Genomic DNA, 20,000 nt, shown 5'->3' with positions numbered 1-20,000 from the left:
TCCCTCCCTCCCTCCCTTTGATCATCTCCCTCCCTCTCTACCTCCCTCTCTCCCTCTCTCCCTCCCTCCCTCTACCTCCCTCCTCCCTCCCTTTGATCATCTCCCTCTCTACCTCCCTCTCTACCTCCCTCCCTCCCCCTTTGATCATCTCCCTCTCTCCCTCCCTCCCTCCCTCTCTACCTCCCTCCCTCCTTTGATCATCTCCCTCTCTACCTCCCTCCCTCCCTTTGATCATCTCCCTCTCTCTCCCTCCCTCCCTCCCTTTGATCATCTCCCTCTCCCTCCCTCCCTCCCTCCTCTCTACCTCCCTCCCTCCCTCCCTTGATCATCTCCCTCTCTACCCCCTCCCTCCCTTTGGTCATCTCCCTCTCCTCCCTCCCTCCCTCTGATCCTCCCTCCCTCCCTCCCTCTCTACCTCCCTCCCTCCCTTTGATAATCTCCCCCTCTACCTCCCTCCCTCCCTTTGACCATCTCCCTCTCTCCTCTCCCTCCTCCCTCTCCTCCCTCCCTCCCTCCCTCCCTTTGATCCCTCCCTCCCTCTCTACCTCCCTCCCCCCTTTGATCATCTCCCTCCTCCCCCTCCCTCCCTCCCTCCCTCCCTCCCTCCCTCCCCCTCCCTCCCTCCCCCTCCCTCCCTCCCCTCCCTCCTCCCTCCCTCCTCTCCCTCTCTACCTCCCTCCCTCCCTCCCTCCCTCCCTTTGATCATCTCCCTCTCTCTACCTCCCTCCCTCCCTTTGATCATCTCCCTCTCTACCTCCCTCCCTTTGATCATCTCTCCCCCCCTCCCTCCCTCTCTACCTCCCTCCCTCCCTCTACCTCCCTCTCCTTTGATCCTCCCTCCCTCCCTTTGATCATCTCCCTCTCTCCCTCCCTCCTTTGACCTCCCTCCCTCCCTCCCTCTCCTCCCTCCCTCCCTTTGATAATCTCCCTCTCTACCTCCCCCTCCCTCCCTCCCTTTGATCATCTCCCTCCTCCCTCCCTCCCTTTGACCTCCCTCCCTCCCTCTACCCCCCCCCTCCCTCCCTTTGATCATCTCCCTCTCTACCTCCCTCCCTCCCTTTGATCATCTCCCTCTCTCCCTCCCTCCCTCCCTCCCTTGATCATCTCCCTCCCCTCTCCCTCCCTCCTCTCTCTCTACCTCCCTCCCTCCCTCTCTCTCTCCCTCCCTCTCCCTACCTCCCTCCCTCCTCCCTCCCTCCCTTTGATCATCTCCCCCTCCCTTTGATCCTCTCTCCCTCCCTCCCTCCCTCCCCCTCCCTCCCTACCTCCCCTCCCTCCCTCCCTTGATCATCTCCCTCTCTACCTCCCTCCCTCCCCCCTTTGATCATCTCCCTCTCTACCTCCCTCCCTCCCTCCCTCCCTCCCTCCCTCCCCCTCCCTCATCCCTCCCTCCCTCTCCCCCTCCCTCCCTTTGATCATCTCCGTCTCCCTACCTCCCTCCCTCCCCCTTTGATCATCTCCCTCCCTCCCTCCCTCCATCTCCCTCCTCCCCTCCCTCCCTTTGATCATCTCCCTCTCTACCTCCCTCCCTCCCTTTGATCATCTCCCTCTCCTCCCTCCCTCCCTCCCTCCCTCCCTCCCTCCCCTCCCCTCCCTCCCTCCCTCCCTCCCTCCCCTCCCTCCCTCCCTCCCTCCCTCCTCTACCTCCCTCCCTCTCTCCTCCCTCCCTCCCTCCCTTTGATCATCTCCCTCTCTACCTCCCTCCCTCCCTTTGACCATCATCTCCCTCTCTCCCTCCCTCCCTCCCTTTGATCATCTCCCTCTCTCCCTCCCTCCCTCCCTTTGATCATCTCCCTCTCTACCTCCCTCCCTCCCTTTGTCATCTCCCTCTCCTCCCCCTCCCTCCCTCCCTCTCTCCCTCCCTTTGATCATCTCCCTCTCTACCTCCCTCCCTCCCTTTGATCATCTCCCTCTCTATCTCCCTCCCTCCCTTTGATCATCTCCCCCCCTCATTCTCCCTCTCTACCTCCCTCCCCTCTCTACCTCCCTCCCTCCCCCTCCCTTGATCATCTCCCTCTCCTCCCTTTGACCTCCCTCCCTCCCTTTGATCATCTCCCTCTCTCCCCCCTCATTCTCCCCCCCCTCCCTTTGATCATCTCCCTCTCTCCCCCTCCTCCCTCCCTCCCCCCTTTGATCATCTCCCTCCCTCCCTCCCTCTCTACCTCCCTCCCTCCCTCTCTCCCTCTCTACCTCCCTCCCTCCCTTTGATCATCTCCATCTCTACCTCCCTCCCTCCCTTTGATCATCTCTCCCCTCTCATTCTCCCCCTCCCTCCCTCCTCCCTCTCTCTACCTCCCTCCCTCCCTTTGATCATCTCCCTCTCTCCCCCTCATTCTCCCTCCCTCCCCCTCCCTGCCTTTGTTCACCTCCCTCCCTCCCTCTCTACCTCCCTCCCTCCCTCCCTCTCTCCCTCCCTCCCTCCCTTTGATCATCTCCCCCTCATTCTCCCTCTCTTTATCCTCTTTAATTCAAGCTCAATAACTTTTGTTGGCAGTCATGCATTTCTAAAACAAAGAGCAATAAGATAAGCATCTCTCTCTCCCTCCTGCCTTTCTTTCTTTCTCTATCTCTGCGCTCTCTGTATCACTTAATCTCTTTTTATCTCTGTTCTCTCAATCCCCCTCTCTCTCTCCCCCTCTCCTACCCTCTCTCTCTCTCCCCCCTCTCCTACCTCTCTCTCTCTCCCCCCCCTCTCCTACCCTCTCTCTCTCTCTCCCCTCTCTCTACCCTCTCTCTCTCTCCCCCCTCTCCTACCCTCTCTCTCCTCTTGTCCCCTCACATGTTTTGTCTCACTTCTCCCTCTCTCCTCCCTCTCTTTAATTCAATTCAACTTAATGGCTTTATTGACATGGGAAACAAATGTTTACAATGCCAAAGCAAGAGAAATAGATCATAAACAGATGTGAAATAAACAATAAAAATTAACAGTAAACATTGCACTCACAAAGGTCTCTATCTGTCTCTCACTCCCTCCTCCCTCCCCCTCTCTCCTCTTCTCTCTTTCTGTCTCTCTCCCTCCTCCTCTTTCCTCTTCTCTCTTTATCTCTATCTGTCTCTCACTCCCTCCTCCCTCCCTCCTCCCTCCTCCTCTCTCCTCTTCTCTCTTTCTGTCTCCCTCCCTCCTCCTCTCTCTCTTCTCTTTCTGTCTCTCTCTCCCTCCTCCTCTCTCCTCTTCTCTCTTTATCTCTTTCTCTCTCCCTCCCTCCCCCTCCTCTCTCCTCTTCTCTCTTTATCTCTATCTGTCTCTAACTACCTCCTCCCTCCTCTCTCCTCTTCTCTCTTTATCTCTATCTGTCTCTCCCTCCCTCCTCCCTCCTCTCTCCTCTTCTCTCTTTATCTCTATCTGTCTCTAACTACCTCCTCCCTCCTCCTCTCTCCTCTTCTCTCTTTATCTCTATCTGTCTCTCCCTCCTCCCTCCCTCCTCTCTCCTCTCTCTCTCTTTCTGTCTCTCCCTCCCTCCTCCTCTCTCCTCTTCTCTCTTTATCTCTATCTGTCTCTCCCTCCCTCCCTCCTCCTCTCTCCCCCTCTTTCTTAATAATCTCTCTACATCTCTCTGTTCTCTCTGTAGAAGGGTCAAGAGGAGGTCCACTCTAAAGAGCTGAAGGTGAAGCTGCTGACTGACTCTGTGAACAGTTTCATCTCCAAAGCCCCTCCGGCCGCCCACGATGCCCTCAAGGCAGAGCTGGTCGTGCTGACCGCTAACTACCAGAGACTCTGCAGCCGCCTGGACGGCAAGTGTAAAACCCTGGAGGTACGATCCCGGACAGATACCAGACAAATACTGGACAGATACCAGACAACTAATGGACAGATACCAGACAAATACTGGACAGATACCAGACAAATACTGGACAGATACCAGACAAATACTGGACAGATACTGGACAGATACCGGACAAATACTGGACAGATACCAGACAAATACTAGACAGATACCATACAAATACTGGACAAATACTGGACAAATACCGAACAGATACCAGACAAATACTGGACAAATACTGGACAGATACTGGACAGATACCAGACAAATACTGGACAGATACTGGACAGATACCGGACAAATACTGGACAGATACCAGACAAATACTGGACAGATACTGGACAGATACCGGACAAATACTGGACAGATACCAGACAAATACTAGACAGATACCATACAAATACTGGACAAATACTGGACAAATACCGAACAGATACCAGACAAATACTGGACAAATACTGGACAGATACTGGACAGATACTGGACATAATACTGACAAATACTGGACAGATACTGGACAGATACCGGACAAATACTGGACAGATACCAGACAAATACTGGACAGATACCGGACAAATACTGGACAGATACCAGACAAATACTGGACAGATACTGGACAGATACCGGACAAATACTGGACAGATACCAGACAAATACTAGACAGATACCATACAAATACTGGACAAATACTGGACAAATACCGAACAGATACCAGACAAATACTGGACAAATACTGGACAGATACTGGACAGATACTGGACAGATACCAGACAAATACTGGACAGATACTGGACAGATACCGGACAAATACTGGACAGATACCAGACAAATACTGGACAGATACCGGACAAATACTGGACAGATACTGGACAGATACCAGACAAATACTGGACAGATACCGGACAGAAACTGGACAGATACTGGACAAATACTGGACAAATACTGGACAGATACCAGACAAATACTGGACAGATACCAGACAACTACTGGACAGATACTGGACAGATACTGGACAGATACCAGACAAATACTGGACAGATACCAGACAAATACTGGACAGATACCGGACAAATACTGGACAGATACCAGACAAATACTAGACAGATACCATACAAATACTGGACAAATACTGGACAAATACCGAACAGATACCAGACAAATACTGGACAAATACTGGACAGATACTGGACAGATACCAGACAAATACTGGACAGATACTGGACACATACCGGACAAATACTAGACAGATACCAGACAAATACTGGACAGATACCAGACAAATACTGGACAGATACTGGACAAATACTGGACAGATACTGGACAGATACCAGACAAATACTGGACAAATACCGGACAAATACTGGACAGATACCGGACAAATACTGGACAGATACCAGACAACTACTGGACAGATATCAGACAACTACTGGACAGATACTGGACAGATACTGGACAGATACCAGACAAATACTGGACAGATACCGGACAGATACTGGGCAGATACTGGACAAATACTGGACAAAAACTGGACAGATACCGGACAAATACTGGACAATACCAGACAACTACTGGACAGATACTGGACAGATTCCAGACAAATACTGGACAGATACCAGACAAATACTGGACAGATACCAGACAAATACTGGACAGATACCAGACAAATACTGGGCAGATACCAGACAAATACTGGACAGATACTGGACAAATACTGGACAGATACCAGACAAATACTGGACAGTTCCTGGACAAATACTGGACAGATACCAGACAAATACTGGACAGATACTGGACAGATACCAGACAAATACTGGACAGTTCCTGGACAAATACTGGACAGATACCAGACAAATACTGGACTGATACTGGACAGATACCAGACAAATACTGGACAAATACCGAACAGATACCGGACAAATACTGGACAGATACCAGACAAATACTGGACAAATACTGGACAAATACCGAACAGATACTGGACAGATACCAGACAAATACTGGACAGATACCAGACAAATACTGGACAGTTACTGGACAAATACTGGACAGATACTGGACAGATACCAGACAAATACTGGACAGATACCAGACAAATACTGGACAGTTCCTGGACAAATACTGGACAGATACCAGACAAATACTGGACTGATACTGGACAGATACCAGACAAATACTGGACAAATACCGAACAGATACCGGACAAATACTGGACATATACCAGACAAATACTAGACAGATACCATACAAATACTGGACAAATACTGGACAGATACCAGACAAATACTGGACAGATACCAGACAAATACTGGACAATTACCGAACAGATACTGGACAGATACAGATACTGGACAGATACTGAACAGATACTGGAGAGATACTGAACAGATACTGGACAGATACCAGACAAATACCGAACAGATGCTGGACAGGCACACACACACACACACACACACACACTTCACTCCCTCTTACCCCTCTAATCCTCCCCTTCGTGGAGCTCTCACCTCACAAAATCAATGTTCCTGGCATTACAAACACACAGTACAATCTGTAGACGAAACATAACAGAATATCAATGAGTCTTTGTATCTCTCTTATCTGTTTTCATCTACTTTCACAGGACACATTTCACTCTCTATCACACACACACACACACACACACACACACACACACACACACACACACACACACACACACACACACACACACACACACACACACACACACACAAACCATTTCTCTCTCACACTCTCTCTCCTTTCTTTCTTTCTGTTTGACCCTCTCTCTCTCTCTGACCCCTGGGCTGTAGGAGGTGTGGGCGTGTTGGTGTGAGCTGCTGTCCTACCTGGAGCAGGAGAACGGCTGGCTGGACCAGCTGGAGCAGAAGCTAGACGAGACAGACAGCATCCCGGGGGGAGCAGAGGAGCTCTGTGAGGCCCTTGATGTGAGCACCTTTGACCTTTCACCACTTACAGACCCTCTCCTAGGGGTTCACCACACTCTCTCTGTCGTTATGTCATTCCTGGGGGACTCCATTCATTCGCCTTCAGACTGCAGCTATTGACCAATAATGGCAGCAGCTACATGGTCATGGTTCATGTCAAAACCCGAAAGAGGAACAACTGTTTTCCCCAAGATTTGTCCTGAGTCAGTGATATCTATCTCTGTATTAGTGATACCAGGTACGGCCCAGAGTCAGTGATATCTATCTCTGTATTAGTGATACCAGGTACGGCCCAGAGTCAGTCATATCTATCTCTGTATTAGTGATACCAGGTACGGCCCAGAGTCAGTCATATCTATCTCTGTATTAGTGATACCAGGTACGGCCCAGAGTCAGTCATATCTATCTCTGTCTTAGTGATACCAGGTACGGCCCAGAGTCAGTCATATCTATCTCTGTATTAGCCCAGACATAGGGAGGGTGAATATACTGGACACTGATTGGCCTAAAATAAAAACTAAAGTGTGTGTGTGTGTCCAGGCCCTGGACACATTGCTGCGTCACCCTGAAGATGGGAGGAACCAGATCAGAGAGCTGTCTCAGACCCTGATGGACGGAGGAGTTCTGGATCAACTGATCCAGCACAAACTAGAGGCCTTCAACACACGCTGGGATGAACTCATGCAGAGGGTGAGGTCTTCTCTGTGTTAAACATACACACATACAGATGTAGGATCTTAATTCGATCACTCTTTTGTTACTGAGAATTTTCCTGCACAGTAGAAAATACAAGCGTGTAGTGTATTCAAGGTTTAAAAAGGCTTCTGAAGTGTGTGACAATAAAGGTATTAACCCCTACAAAAAAATGACTGTTAATTATTATCCACATAATAGTTCACATTTCCTGTTGCTGCAGGATTATTTTCCTGCTGTAGCAAACTGGCTCAAATTAAGATCCTACATCTGTAAAGAGAGGGTGAGGAGGGATAGAGATATAGGCCTGGCTGACATCTGAGATAAAGACCTACTTCTCTGTCAGATTCTTACACACTGACAATTAGTCATAAGCACTCACAGGAGCACACACATACACAACACAATAAGGTTATGACAATCCCTGTATTCATTCTGCAGTCATGTGATCCTCTATGAAAGAACTGATTAATGCATAGCTCTTAAGCCTTTCTCCATTGTGCCAGTATCAGTGTCTGTTAGTCTGTCTGTGTAGACTGACGCTTACTGGGGTCATGAAGTTCGGAGAATCCTCTTCCTGTGTAGTTGTGATCTATAAAGGAGAATCCTCTTCCTGTATAGTTGTGATCTATAAAGGAGAATCCTCTTCCTGTATATTTGTGATCTATAAAGGAGAATCCTCTTCCTGTATATTTGTGATCTATAAAGGAGAATCCTCTTCCTGTATATTTGTGATCTACAAAGGAGAATCCTCTTCCTGTATATTTGTGATCTATAAAGGAGAAGAGGTAGTGGAACTGTCACATGGCACTCGAGTGTTTGTGAGTATGATGGTGACAGAGAAGGAAATAAAGACAGACAGAGGGGCAGACAGACCGACAGACGGGCAGACAGACAGGCAGCACAGCAGACCGACAGACAGGCAGACAGACAGACTGGCAGCACAGCAGACCGACAGACGGGCAGACAGACTGGCAGCACGGCAGACAGACAGGCAGGCCGGCAGATAGATAGACAGGCAGACCGAAAAGCAGACCGAAAGGCAGACAGACAGACAGACAGACCGAAAGGCAGGCAGACAGACAGGCCGACAGACAAGCCGACAGACAGCCCAACAGACAGACAGTCTTAGAGTCAGATAAAGAGCAGTGTTGGGATCACCTCATCTCCTTAACTGGCTGAATTGTAAAGTGAATTGACCCCAGACCTGAGACAGAGACAGAGAGAGGTAGTAAATATCGCTCTGGAAATGCATTTGTTTTATTGAAACTCTGTAACTGATTCATTTGTCTTGTTCTGCCCTGCACCTTACTGTGCTGCCTTAACTAGGCCCAATAACTACACTATACTGTTATACCTTACTGTGCTGCCTTAACTAGGCCCAATAACTACACTATACTGTAATACCTTACTGTGCTGCCTTAACTAGGCCCAATAACTACACTATACTGTTATACCTTACTGTGCTGCCTTAACTAGGCCCAATAACTACACTATACTGTTATACCTTACTGTGCTGCCTTAACTAGGCCCAATAACTACACTATACTGTAATACCTTACTGTGCTGCCTTAACTAGGCCCAATAACTACACTATACTGTTATACCTTACTGTGCTGCCTTAACTAGGCCCAATAACTACACTATACTGTTATACCTTACTGTGCTGCCTTAACTAGGCCCAATAACTACACTATACTGTAATACCTTACTGTGCTGCCTTAACTAGGCCCAATAACTACACTATACTGTAATACCTTACTGTGCTGCCTTAACTAGGCCCAATAACTACACTATACTGTAATACCTTACTGTGCTACCTTAACTAGGCCCAATAACTGCACTATACTGTAATAGTTACTGTGCTGTGGTGGTAGGTAGTAGTTTACACTATACTGTAATAGTTACTGTGCTGCCTGGTAGGCCCAATAACTTACTATGCACTTATACTGTAATAGTACCTGTGCTGCCTTACACTATACTGTAGGCCCAGGCCCAGTAACTACACAAGTGCCTGGTACTGTAGCTTATTAACTAGGCCCAATTACTATAGTTTATTACTGGTGGTAGGTAGTAGTAATACCTTACTGTAGTAGCCTTATTAGTGGTAGTAGGCCCAATAGTTTATTACTGTGTGGCTAACTAGTGGGTGGTAGGTAGTAGTTTATTAGTGGTGGTAGGTAGTAGTTTATTAGTGGTGGTAGGTAGTAGTTTAGTTAGTGGTGGTAGTAGTAGTTTATTAGTGGTGGTAGGTAGTAGTTTATTAGTGGTGGTAGGTAGTAGTTTATTAGTGGTGGTAGGTAGTAGTTTATTAGTGGTGGTAGGTAGTAGTTTATTAGGCCCAATGGTAGGTAGTACTTAATATTACTGGTGCCTTAACTAGTTTTATTAGTGGTGGTAGGTAGTAGTTTATTAGTGGTGGTTGTAGGTTATTAGTAGTTTATTAGTGGGTAGGTAGTAGTTTATTAGTGGTGGTAGGTAGTAGTTTATTAGTGGTAGTGGTAGGTAGTAGTTTATTAGTGGTGTAGTAGTTTATTAGTGGTGGTAGGTAGTAGTTTATTAGTGGTGGTAGGTAGTAGTTTATTAGTGGTAGTAGTTTATTAGCGGTGGTAGGTAGTAGTTTATTAGTGGTGGTAGGTAGTAGTTTATTAGTGGTGGTAGGTAGTAGTTTATTAGTGGTGGTAGGTAGTAGTTTATTAGTGATGGTAGGTAGTAGTTTATTAGTGGTGGTAGGTAGTAGTTTATTAGTGGTGGTAGGTAGTAGTTTATTAGTGGTGGTAGGTAGTAGTTTATTGGTCGTGGTAGGTAGTAGTTTATTAGCGGTGGTAGGTAGTAGTTTATTAGTTGTGGTAGGTAGTAGTTTATTAGTGGTGGTAGGTAGTAGTTTATTAGTGGTGGTAGGTAGTAGTTTATTAGTGGTGGTAGGTAGTAGTTTATTAGTGGTGGTTGATAGGTAGTATTAGTAGTTTATTAGTGATGGTAGGTAGTAGTTTATTAGTGGTGGTAGGTAGTAGTTTAACAGTGGTGGTAGGTAGTAGTTTATTAGTGGTGGTAGGTTGTAGTTTATTAGTGGTGGTAGGTAGTAGTTTATTAGTGGTGGTTGATAGGTAGTCTTAGTAGTTTATTAGTGATGGTAGGTAGTAGTTTATTAGTGGTGGTAGGTAGTAGTTTATTAGTGATGGTAGGTAATAGTTTATTAGTGATGGTAGGTAGTAGTTTATTAGTGGTGGTAGGTAGTAGTTTATTAGTGATGGTAGGTAGTAGTTTATTAGTGGTGGTAGGTAGTAGTTTATTAGTGGTGGTAGGTAGTAGTTTATTAGTGGTGGTAGGTAATAGTTTATTAGTGGTGGTAGGTAGTAGTTTATTAGTGGTGGTAGGTAGTAGTTTATTAGTGGTGGTAGGTAGTAGTTTATTAGTGATGGTAGGTAGTAGTTTAGTGTGGATCAGTGGACTAGTAGTTTATTAGTGGTGGTATAGACTGTTTTAGCCCCTAGGATTTTAGTGATGGTCGAGTCATGGTAGGTAGTAGTTTAGTGTGGATCAGTGGACTATACATAGACTGTTAGCCCCTGGGATTAGAGAGACTCACCTACACACACACACACACACACACACACACACACACAGAGAGAGAGAGAGGGATAATGATGACATCATCAGTGTGAAGCAGTGAAAGGTTTCCGTTAGTTAAACCCAACCGAGGAGAGGAGCAACGTGTGTTTACATCTCCTTCAGACCTGGTTTGATGAGTCCATCCTTCAAGAGGGTGTGTGTGTGTGTGTGTGTGTGTGTGTGTGTGTGTGTGTGTGTGTGTGTGTGTGTGTGTGTGTGTGTGTGCCTGTTTTGCTCTTAAATTTAGCTTTCACTTATAGTTTTTTTGCTAATTGTGTCTCTGTTTTTCTCTGTGTGTCTCTGTGTGTCTCTGTGTGTCTCTGTGTGTCTCTGTGTGTCTCTGTGTGTCTCTGTGTGTTTCTCAGGCGGTTCGTCGGCAGCAGCAGCTGGAGAGGAGTGTGCAGTGGACCCAGGAGAATGACAAGACGCTGCGTCTCATCAACGACTCTCTGGACGCCACCGACCGCCACCTGTCTGCCTACATCGCTGACCACATCGACGCAGCACAGATACCACAGGAGGCACAGGTTAGGGGGGATTGGGAGGGTGTTTGTGGAGAGGGGGTGGTTGTTGGAGGGGTGTGTGTGTGTGTGGAGTGGTGTGGTGTGTGTGTGTGTGTGTGTGTTGAGTGGTGTGTGTGTGTGTGTGTGTGTGTGTGGAGTGGTGTATGTGTGTGTGTTGGAGTGGTGTCTGTGTATTGGTTTGGTGTGTGTGTGTGTGTGTGTGTGTGTGTGTGTCTGTGTGTGTGTGTGTGTGTGTGTGTGTGTGTGTGTGTGTGTGTGTGTGTGTGTGTGTGTGTGTGTGTGTGTGTGGAGTGGTGTGTGTGTGTGTGTGTGGAGTGGTGTATGTGTGTGTGTTGGAGTGGTGTCTGTGTATTGGATTGGTGTGTGTGTGTGTGTGTGTGTTGGAGTGGTGTGTGTGTGTGTGTGGAGTGGTGTGTGTGTGTGTTGGAGTGGTGTGTCTGTGTGTGTTGGAGTGGTGTGTGTGTGTGTGGAGTGGTGTGTGTGTGTGTGTGTGTGTGTGGAGTGTGTGTCTGTGTGTGTGTGTGTGTGTGTGTGTGTGTGTGTGTGTGTGTGTGTGTGTGTGTGTGTGTGTGTGTGTGGTGTGGTGTCTGTGTATTGGATTGGTGTGCGTGTGTGTGTGTGTTGGAGTTGTGTGTGTGTGTGTGGAGTGGTGTGTGTGTGTGTGTGTGTGTGTGTGTGTGTGTGTGTGTGTGTGTGTGTGTGTGTGTGTGTGTGTGTGTGTGTGTGTGTGTGTGTGTGTGTGTGTGTGTGTGTGTGTGTGTGTGTGTGTGTGTGTGTGTGTGTGTGTGTGTGTGTGTGTGTGTCTGTGTGTGTGTTGGCGTGGTGTGTGTGCCAGTAGAACTATTAGTATCTCAATGGACATTCTCCCTCCAGTCTTCGTTAGTCATCTAGCTACTGTCTCTGTCCTGAATGATCTCCTTTATTGAAACCGGTTCACTGGCCAGCTCCAAGTCTAATTCAGACTGATGTTTCTCCAGCTCCAAGTCTAATTCAGACTGATGTTTCTCCTGCTCCAAGTCTAATTCAGACTGATGTTTCTCCAGCTCCAAGTCTAATTCAGACTGATGTTTCTCCAGCTCCAAGTCTAATTCAGACTGATGTTTCTCCAGCTCCAAGCCTAATTCAGACTGTGGAGATGTGTCTCCAGCTCCAAGTCTAATTCAGACTGTGGAGATGTTTCTCCATCTCCAAGCAGAACACAGGGGACAGAGTAGAACACAGGGGACAGAGCAGAACACATGGGACAGAGCAGAACACAGGGGACAGAGCAGAACACAGGGGACAGAGCAGAACACAGGGGACAGAGCAGAACACAGGGGACAGAGTAGAACACAGGGAACAGAGTAGAACACATGGGACAGAGTAGAACACAGGGGACAGAGCAGAACACAGGGGACAGAACAGAACACATGGGACAGAGTAGAACACAGGGGACAGAGCAGAACACATGGGACAGAGCAGAACACAGGGGACAGAATAGAACACAGGGGACAGAGTAGAACACGGGGACAGAGTAGAACACAGGGGACAGAGCAGAACACAGGGGACAGAACACAGGGGACAGAGTAGAACACAGGGGACAGAGTAGAACACAGGGGACAGAGCAGAACACAGGGACAGACAGAACACAGGGGACAGAACACAGGGGACAGAGTAGAACACAGGGGACAGAGTAGAACACAGGGGACAGAGTAGAACACAGGGGACAGAGTAGAACACAGGGGACAGAACAGAACACAGGGGACAGACTAGAACACAGGGGACAGAACAGAACACAGGGGACAGAGCAGAACACATGGGACAGAGCAGAACACAGGGGACAGAGCAGAACACATGGGACAGAACAGAACACAGGGGACAGAGTAGAACACAGGGGACAGAGTAGAACACAGGGGACAAAGTAGAACACAGGGGACAGAGTAGAACACAGGGGACAGAGCAGAACACATGGGACAGAGCAGAACACATGGGACAGAGCAGAACACAGGGGACAGAGCAGAACACAGGGGACATAGTAGAACACAGGGGACAGAGCAGAACACAGGGGACAGAGTAGAACACAGGGGACAGAACAGAACACAGGGGACAGAGCAGAACACATGGGACAGAGCAGAACACAGGGGACAGAGTAGAACACAGGGGACAGAGCAGAACACAGGGGACAGAGTAGAACACAGGGGACAGAGCAGAACACAGGGGACAGAGTAGAACACAGGGGACAGAGCAGAACACAGGGGACAGAGTAGAACACAGGGGACAGAAGAACACAGGGGACAGAGCAGAACACATGGGACAGAGCAGAACACAGGGGACAGAGCAGAACACATGGGACAGAACAGAACACAGGGGACAGGGGACAGAACAGAACACAGGGGACAGAACAGAACACAGGGGACAGAACAGAACACAGGGGACAGAGCAGAACACAGGGGACAGAACAGAACACAGGGGACAGAGCAGAACACAGGGGACCGAACAGAACACAGGGGACAGAACAGAACACAGGGGACAGAGCAGAACACAGGGGACAGAACAGAACACAGGGGATAGAACAGAACACAGGGGACAGAGTAGAACACAGGGGACAGAGCAGAACACAGGGGACAGAGTAGAACACAGGGGACAGAGCAGAGAATAGATGAGACTGGTGGAGTTTCTATCTGTTTTATTTTCCCTCTTTAATTCTCCTCAAACCTTGAGGCTGTCCTCCCCCATGTGGTAGAGGGATGGAGGTGCATGGGAATGAGAATGAGTGTGTGTGTGTGTGTGTGTGTGTGTGTGTGTGTGTGTGTGTGTGTGTGTGTGTGTGTGTGTGTGTGTGTGTGTGTGTGTGTGTGTGTGTGTGTTCTGATTGTCTGTGTTTTGTTTAAACAGAAGATCCAGACAGAGCTGAATGGTCACGAGGCGACTCTGGCAGACATGAAGAAGAAGAATACAGAGAGAGACCAGTCAGAGAGAGTAGCAGCCCAGATCCACCTGATACAGGTAACACACACAGTCAGAGAGAGTAGCAGCCCAGATCCACCTGATACAGGTAACACACACACAGTCAGAGAGAGGTAGCAGCAGAGAGAGACCAGACAGATCTACCTGATACAGGTAACACACACAGTCAGAGAGAGACCAGTCAGAGAGAGTAGCAGCCCAGATCCACCTGATACAGGTAACACACACAGTCAGAGAGAGACCAGTCAGAGAGAGTAGCAGCCCATATCCACCTGATACAGGTAACACACACAGTCAGAGAGAGACCAGTCAGAGAGAGTAGCAGCCCAGATCCACCTGATACAGGTAACACACACAGTCAGAGAGAGTAGCAGCCCAGATCCACCTGATACAGGTAACACACACAGTCAGAGAGAGACCAGTCAAAGAGAGACCAGTCAGAGAGAGACCAGTCAGAGAGAGACCAGTCAGAGAGAGTAGCAGCCCAGATCCACCTGATACAGGTAACGCACACACACAGAGAGAGTAGCAGCCCAGATCCACCTGATACAGGTAACACACACACACACACACACACACAGAGAGAGTAGCAGCCCAGATCCACCTGATACAGGTAACACACACACACACACAGAGAGTAGCAGCCCAGATCCAACTGATACAGGTAACACACACACACACAGAGAGAGTAGCAGCCCAGATCCACCTGATACAGGTAACACACACACACACACACACACAGAGAGATAGGTCAGCCCAGATCCACCTGATACAGGTAACACACACACACACACACACACACACAGCCCAGATCCACCTGACAACACACACACACACACACACAGAGAGTAGCAGCCCAGATCCACCTGATACAGGTCACACACACACACACACACACACACACACACACACACAGAACACACACACACACACACAGAGAGAGTAGAGCCCAGATCCACCTGATACAGGTAACAGCCCAGATCAGCCCAGATCCACCTGATACAGGTAACACACACACACACAGAGAGTAGCAGCCCAGATCCACCTGATACAGGTAACACACACACACACACACACAGAGAGAGTAGCAGCCCAGATCCACCTGATACAGGTAACACACACACACACACACACAGAGAGTAGCAGCCCAGATCCACCTGATACAGGTAACACACACACACACACACACACACAGAGAGTAGCAGCCCAGATCCACCTGATACAGGTAACACACACACACACACACAGACAGATCCACCTGAGACAGGTAGCAGCCCAGATCCACCACTGATACAGGTAACACACACACACAGAGAGAGTAGCAGCCCAGATCCACCTGATACAGGTAACACACACACACACACACACAGACAGAGAGAGTAGCAGCCCAGATCCACCTGATACAGGTAACACACACACACACAGACAGACATACACACACTCTCTCTCTCTCTCTCTCTCTCTCACACACACTCTCACACACACTCACTCACACACACTCTCTCTCTCTCTCACACACACTCTCACACACACTCACTCACACACACACTCTCACACACACACACACACACACACACACACACACACACACACACACACACACACACACACACACACACACACACACACACACACACACACACACACACACCTCAGCATCTTCACACAGTCCACACATAAATCCATAGTGTCACGTTTTTAGACTTGTCGATATCACACAAAGCATATATATATATAATACTATATACTCTACCTTCTGCATATATATATATAATCTACCTTCTGCCCCTGTAGAAGAAACTCCAGGAGGTGTGTGTGAAGTTCAGGCTCTTCCAGAAGCCTGCGAACTTCGACCTGCGCCTCTCAGAGTGTGAGAGGGTTCTCTGGGATGTGAAGGCACAGCTGGGGGTGTTGGACATACGCAGCGTGGAACAGGACGTGGTGCAGTCACAGTTGGAACAATGCATGGTGGGTAATCAATCAGTAATCAATCACACACTGCAGGGAAAAACACCTGCCGAGTAGTGATGTCACCTGCCGAGTAGTGATGTCACCTGCCGAGTAGTGATGTCACCTGCCGAGTAGTGATGTCACCTGCCGAGTAGGGATGTCACCTGCTAGTTCCTGCTCATCCTGCTGGTACCTGCTAGTTCCTGCTAGTCCTGCTAGTCCTGCTGGTACCTGCTAGTCCTGCTAGTCCTGTTAGTCTGCTGGGGCCTGCTAGTCCTGCTAGTCCTGCTGGTACCTGCTAGTGCTGTTAGTCTGCTGGGGCCTGCTGGTACCTGCTAGTCCTGCTAGTCCTGCTGGTACCTGCTAGTCCTGCTAGTCCTGCTGGTACCTGCTAGTCCTGCTAGTCCTGCTAGTCCTGTTAGTCTGCTGGGGCCTGCTAGTCCTGCTAGTCCTGCTGGTACCTGCTAGTCCTGCTAGTCCTGTTAGTCTGCTGGGGCCTGCTAGTCCTGCTAGTCCTGCTAGTCCTGCTAGTCCTGCCTGGTCCTGCTAGTCCTGCTAGTCCTGCTGGTCCTGCTAGTCCTGCTAGTCCTGCTGGTACCTGCTAGTCCTGCTAGTCCTGCTGGTACCTGCTAGTCCTGCTAGTCCTGCTAGTCTGCTGGGGCCTGCTGGTCCTGCTGGTCCTGCTGGTCCTGCTAGTCCTGTTAGTCCTGGGGCCTGGTAGTCCTGCTGGTACCTGCTAGTCCTGTTAGTCCTGTTAGTCTGCTGGGGCCTGCTAGTCCTGCTGGTACCTGCTAGTCCTGCTAGTCCTGTTAGTCTGTTAGTCTGCTGGGGCCTGCTAGTCCTGCTGGTACCTGCTAGTCATGTTAGTCTGCTGGTCCTGCTAGTCCTGCTAGTCCTGTTAGTCTGCTGGTACCTGCTAGTCTTGTTAGTCCTGCTAGTCCTGCTGGTACCTGCTAGTCCTGCCAGTCCTGCTAGTCCTGCTGGTACCTGCTAGTCCTGCTAGTCCTGCTGGTACCTGCTAGTCCTGCTAGTCCTGCTAGTCCTGCTGGTACCTGCTAGTCCTGCTAGTCCTGCTGGTACCTGCTAGTCCTGCTAGTCCTGCTGGTACCTGCTAGTCCTGCTAGTCCTGCTGGTACCTGCTGGTACCTGCTAGTCCTGCTAGTCCTGCTGGTACCTGCTAGTCCTGCTAGTCCTGCTGGTACCTGCTAGTTCTGCTAGTCCTGCTAGTCCTGCTGGTACCTGCTAGTTCTGCTAGTCCTGCTAGTCCTGCTGGTACCTGCTAGTCCTGCTGCTAGTCCTGCTGGTCCTGCTAGTCCTGCTAGTCCTGCTAGTCCTGCTAGTCCTGCTAGTCTGCTAGTTCTGCTAGTCCTGCTAGTCCTGCTGGTACCTGCTAGTTCTGCTAGTCCTGTTAGTCCTGCTGGTACCTGCTAGTTCTGCTAGTCCTGCTAGTCCTGCTGGTACCTGCTAGTTCTGTCTAGTTCTGCTAGTCCTGCTAGTCCTGCTGGTACCTGCTAGTTCTGCTAGTCCTGCTAGTCCTGCTGGTACCTGCTAGTTCTGCTAGTCCTGCTAGTCCTGCTGGTACCTGCTAGTTCTGCTAGTCCTGCTAGTCCTGCTGGTACCTGCTAGTCCTGCTAGTCCTGCTGTCCTGCTGGTACCTGCTAGTTCTGCTAGTCCTGCTAGTCCTGCTGGTACCTGCTAGTTCTGCTAGTCCTGCTAGTCCTGCTGGTACCTGCTAGTCCTGCTAGTCCTGCTGGTACCTGCTAGTTCTGCTAGTCCTGCTAGTCCTGCTGGTACCTGCTAGTTCTGCTAGTCCTGCTAGTCCTGCTGGTACCTGCTAGTTCTGCTAGTCCTGTTAGTCTGCTGGGGCTCGTTTCATATTTCTAGCCAGATTCACATTCTAGTTGTTGTCTTCTATGGATTGTTTTACAGTCTTAGAAAACAGGGTCCAAACGGGTTCTTCAACGGTCCCCATTCATTACAGTTGAAATCATGTTGTTTTCATATGAGCTGTTTCTTTACAGCGGAGTCTCCTTTATTGATCAAGAACTGTGCATGACTGATTTAATATTGTGTTATTAACAGTGTGCCTCTCTCTCTCCTCCTTCCCTCTCTATCTCCTCCTTCCCTCTCTCTCGCTCTCTCCTCTTTCCCTCGCTCTCTCTCCTCCCCTCCCTCTCACCTCCTTCCCTCTTTCTCTCTCTCTCTCTCTCTCCTCCTTCCCTCTCTCTCGCTCTCTGCTATTTCCCTCTCCTCCTTCCCTCTCTCTCTCTCTCCTCCCCTCTCTCTCTCTCTCCTCCCTCTCTCTCTCTCTCTCTCTCTCCTTTTTCCCTCTCTCTCTCCTCCCTCTCTCTCTCTCTCCTCCCCTCTCTCTCTCTCTCTCTCCTTCCCTCTCTCTCCTCTCTGCTCTTTCCCTCTCCTCCTTCCCTCTCTCTCTCTCTCCCTCCCTCTCTCTCTCTCTCTCTCCCCTCTCTCTCTCTCTCTCTCCTCCTTCCCTCTCTCTCGCTCTCTGCTATTTCCCTCTCCTCCTTCCCTCTCTCTCTCTCTCCTCCCCTCTCTCTCTCTCTCTCTCTCCTCTCTCTCTCTCTCTCTCTCCTCCTTCCCTCTCTCTCTCGCTCTCTGCTATTTCCCTCTCCTCCTTCCCTCTCTCTCTCTCCTCCTTTCCTCTCCCTCTCTCTCTCCTCCCCTCTCTCTCTCCTCTTTCCCTCTCTCTCTCCTCCTCCTCTCTCTCACGCTCTCTCCTCCTGCCATCGTTCTCCTTACTCCCATCCCTCCTCCCTCTCCTCCCCCTCTCCTTCCCTCCTATACAGAAGTTGTATAAGAGTCTGAGTGAGGTGAAGTTGGAGATAGAGACTGTGATAAAGACTGGAAGACAGATCGTTCAGAGACAGCAGACGGAGAAGCCTAAAGAGCTGGACGACAGACTCACTGCCCTCAAGCTGCTCTATAATCAACTGGGCGCGCAGGTCAGTGGCATCAGCCAATAGCACGCCTCAACCTAAATCCACTGCCTCTCATACAGAGACAATGATTGGTTTAACTGGTCACAAAGGATTCTGGGAGATGGAGTTTGGTGTGTATTTGTTTTGGTTTGGGTTGGGCCTTTTTTAATTCAAAAGTTCATTTGAATGTAAAAGAATTGAATTCAGAGTGATTGATTGGATGAAGTTGATTACATTAGAAGTGAATGACAGGTATCTGTGAGATGTGTGTTTGTGTCTGTCAGGTGACGGAGGGAAAACAGGAACTAGAGAAGAGTCTGAAGTTGTCCAGGAAACTGCGTAAGGAGTTGAACAGCCTGACAGAGTGGCTAGCTGCTACAGACGCTGAGCTGACTAGGAGGTCGGCTGTGGAGGGGATGCCCAGTGATCTAGAGGCTGAGCTGGACTGGGCCAAGGTAGGAGGACAAACACAAACACACAGACCAGAAGATACACACACACACACACACACACACACACACACACACACACACACACACACACACACATGTAGGGACACACACACACACACGTAGGGACACACACACATGTAGGGACACACACACACACACACATGTAGGGACACAC

The 20,000-nt window shown here is 49.3% G+C and overlaps 1 protein-coding gene across 9 annotated transcripts in view; it reads left to right on the top strand.

Moving 5' to 3' along the window:
- dmd (dystrophin) overlaps nt 1-20,000 on the top strand; it is a 175,162-nt gene that overhangs the window by 23,521 nt on the left and 131,641 nt on the right. For 4 of the 9 annotated variants that reach the window (XM_042317889.1, XM_042317888.1, XM_042317890.1 and 1 more), the window contains exons 7-14: nt 3,570-3,752; nt 6,575-6,709; nt 7,250-7,399; nt 11,380-11,541; nt 14,413-14,523; nt 16,279-16,452; nt 19,242-19,397; nt 19,658-19,828. In XM_042317889.1, the coding sequence (XP_042173823.1) occupies nt 3,570-3,752; nt 6,575-6,709; nt 7,250-7,399; nt 11,380-11,541; nt 14,413-14,523; nt 16,279-16,452; nt 19,242-19,397; nt 19,658-19,828 (1,242 nt within the window). Of the gene's footprint in view, nt 1-3,569; nt 3,753-6,574; nt 6,710-7,249; nt 7,400-11,079; nt 11,169-11,379; nt 11,542-14,412; nt 14,524-14,930; nt 14,988-15,333; nt 15,360-15,436; nt 15,453-15,885; nt 15,891-16,278; nt 16,453-19,241; nt 19,398-19,657; nt 19,829-20,000 lie in introns of those variants that run through there. The other 5 variants (XM_042317891.1, XM_042317893.1, XM_042317895.1 and 2 more) reach the window with 5 other exon arrangements.

The sequence above is a fragment of the Oncorhynchus tshawytscha genome, unplaced genomic scaffold (assembly GCF_018296145.1).
Source record: "Oncorhynchus tshawytscha isolate Ot180627B unplaced genomic scaffold, Otsh_v2.0 Un_scaffold_2906_pilon_pilon, whole genome shotgun sequence".
Classification (NCBI taxonomy): domain Eukaryota; kingdom Metazoa; phylum Chordata; class Actinopteri; order Salmoniformes; family Salmonidae; genus Oncorhynchus; species Oncorhynchus tshawytscha.
This window is presented reverse-complemented; position numbering and strand designations above follow the sequence as displayed.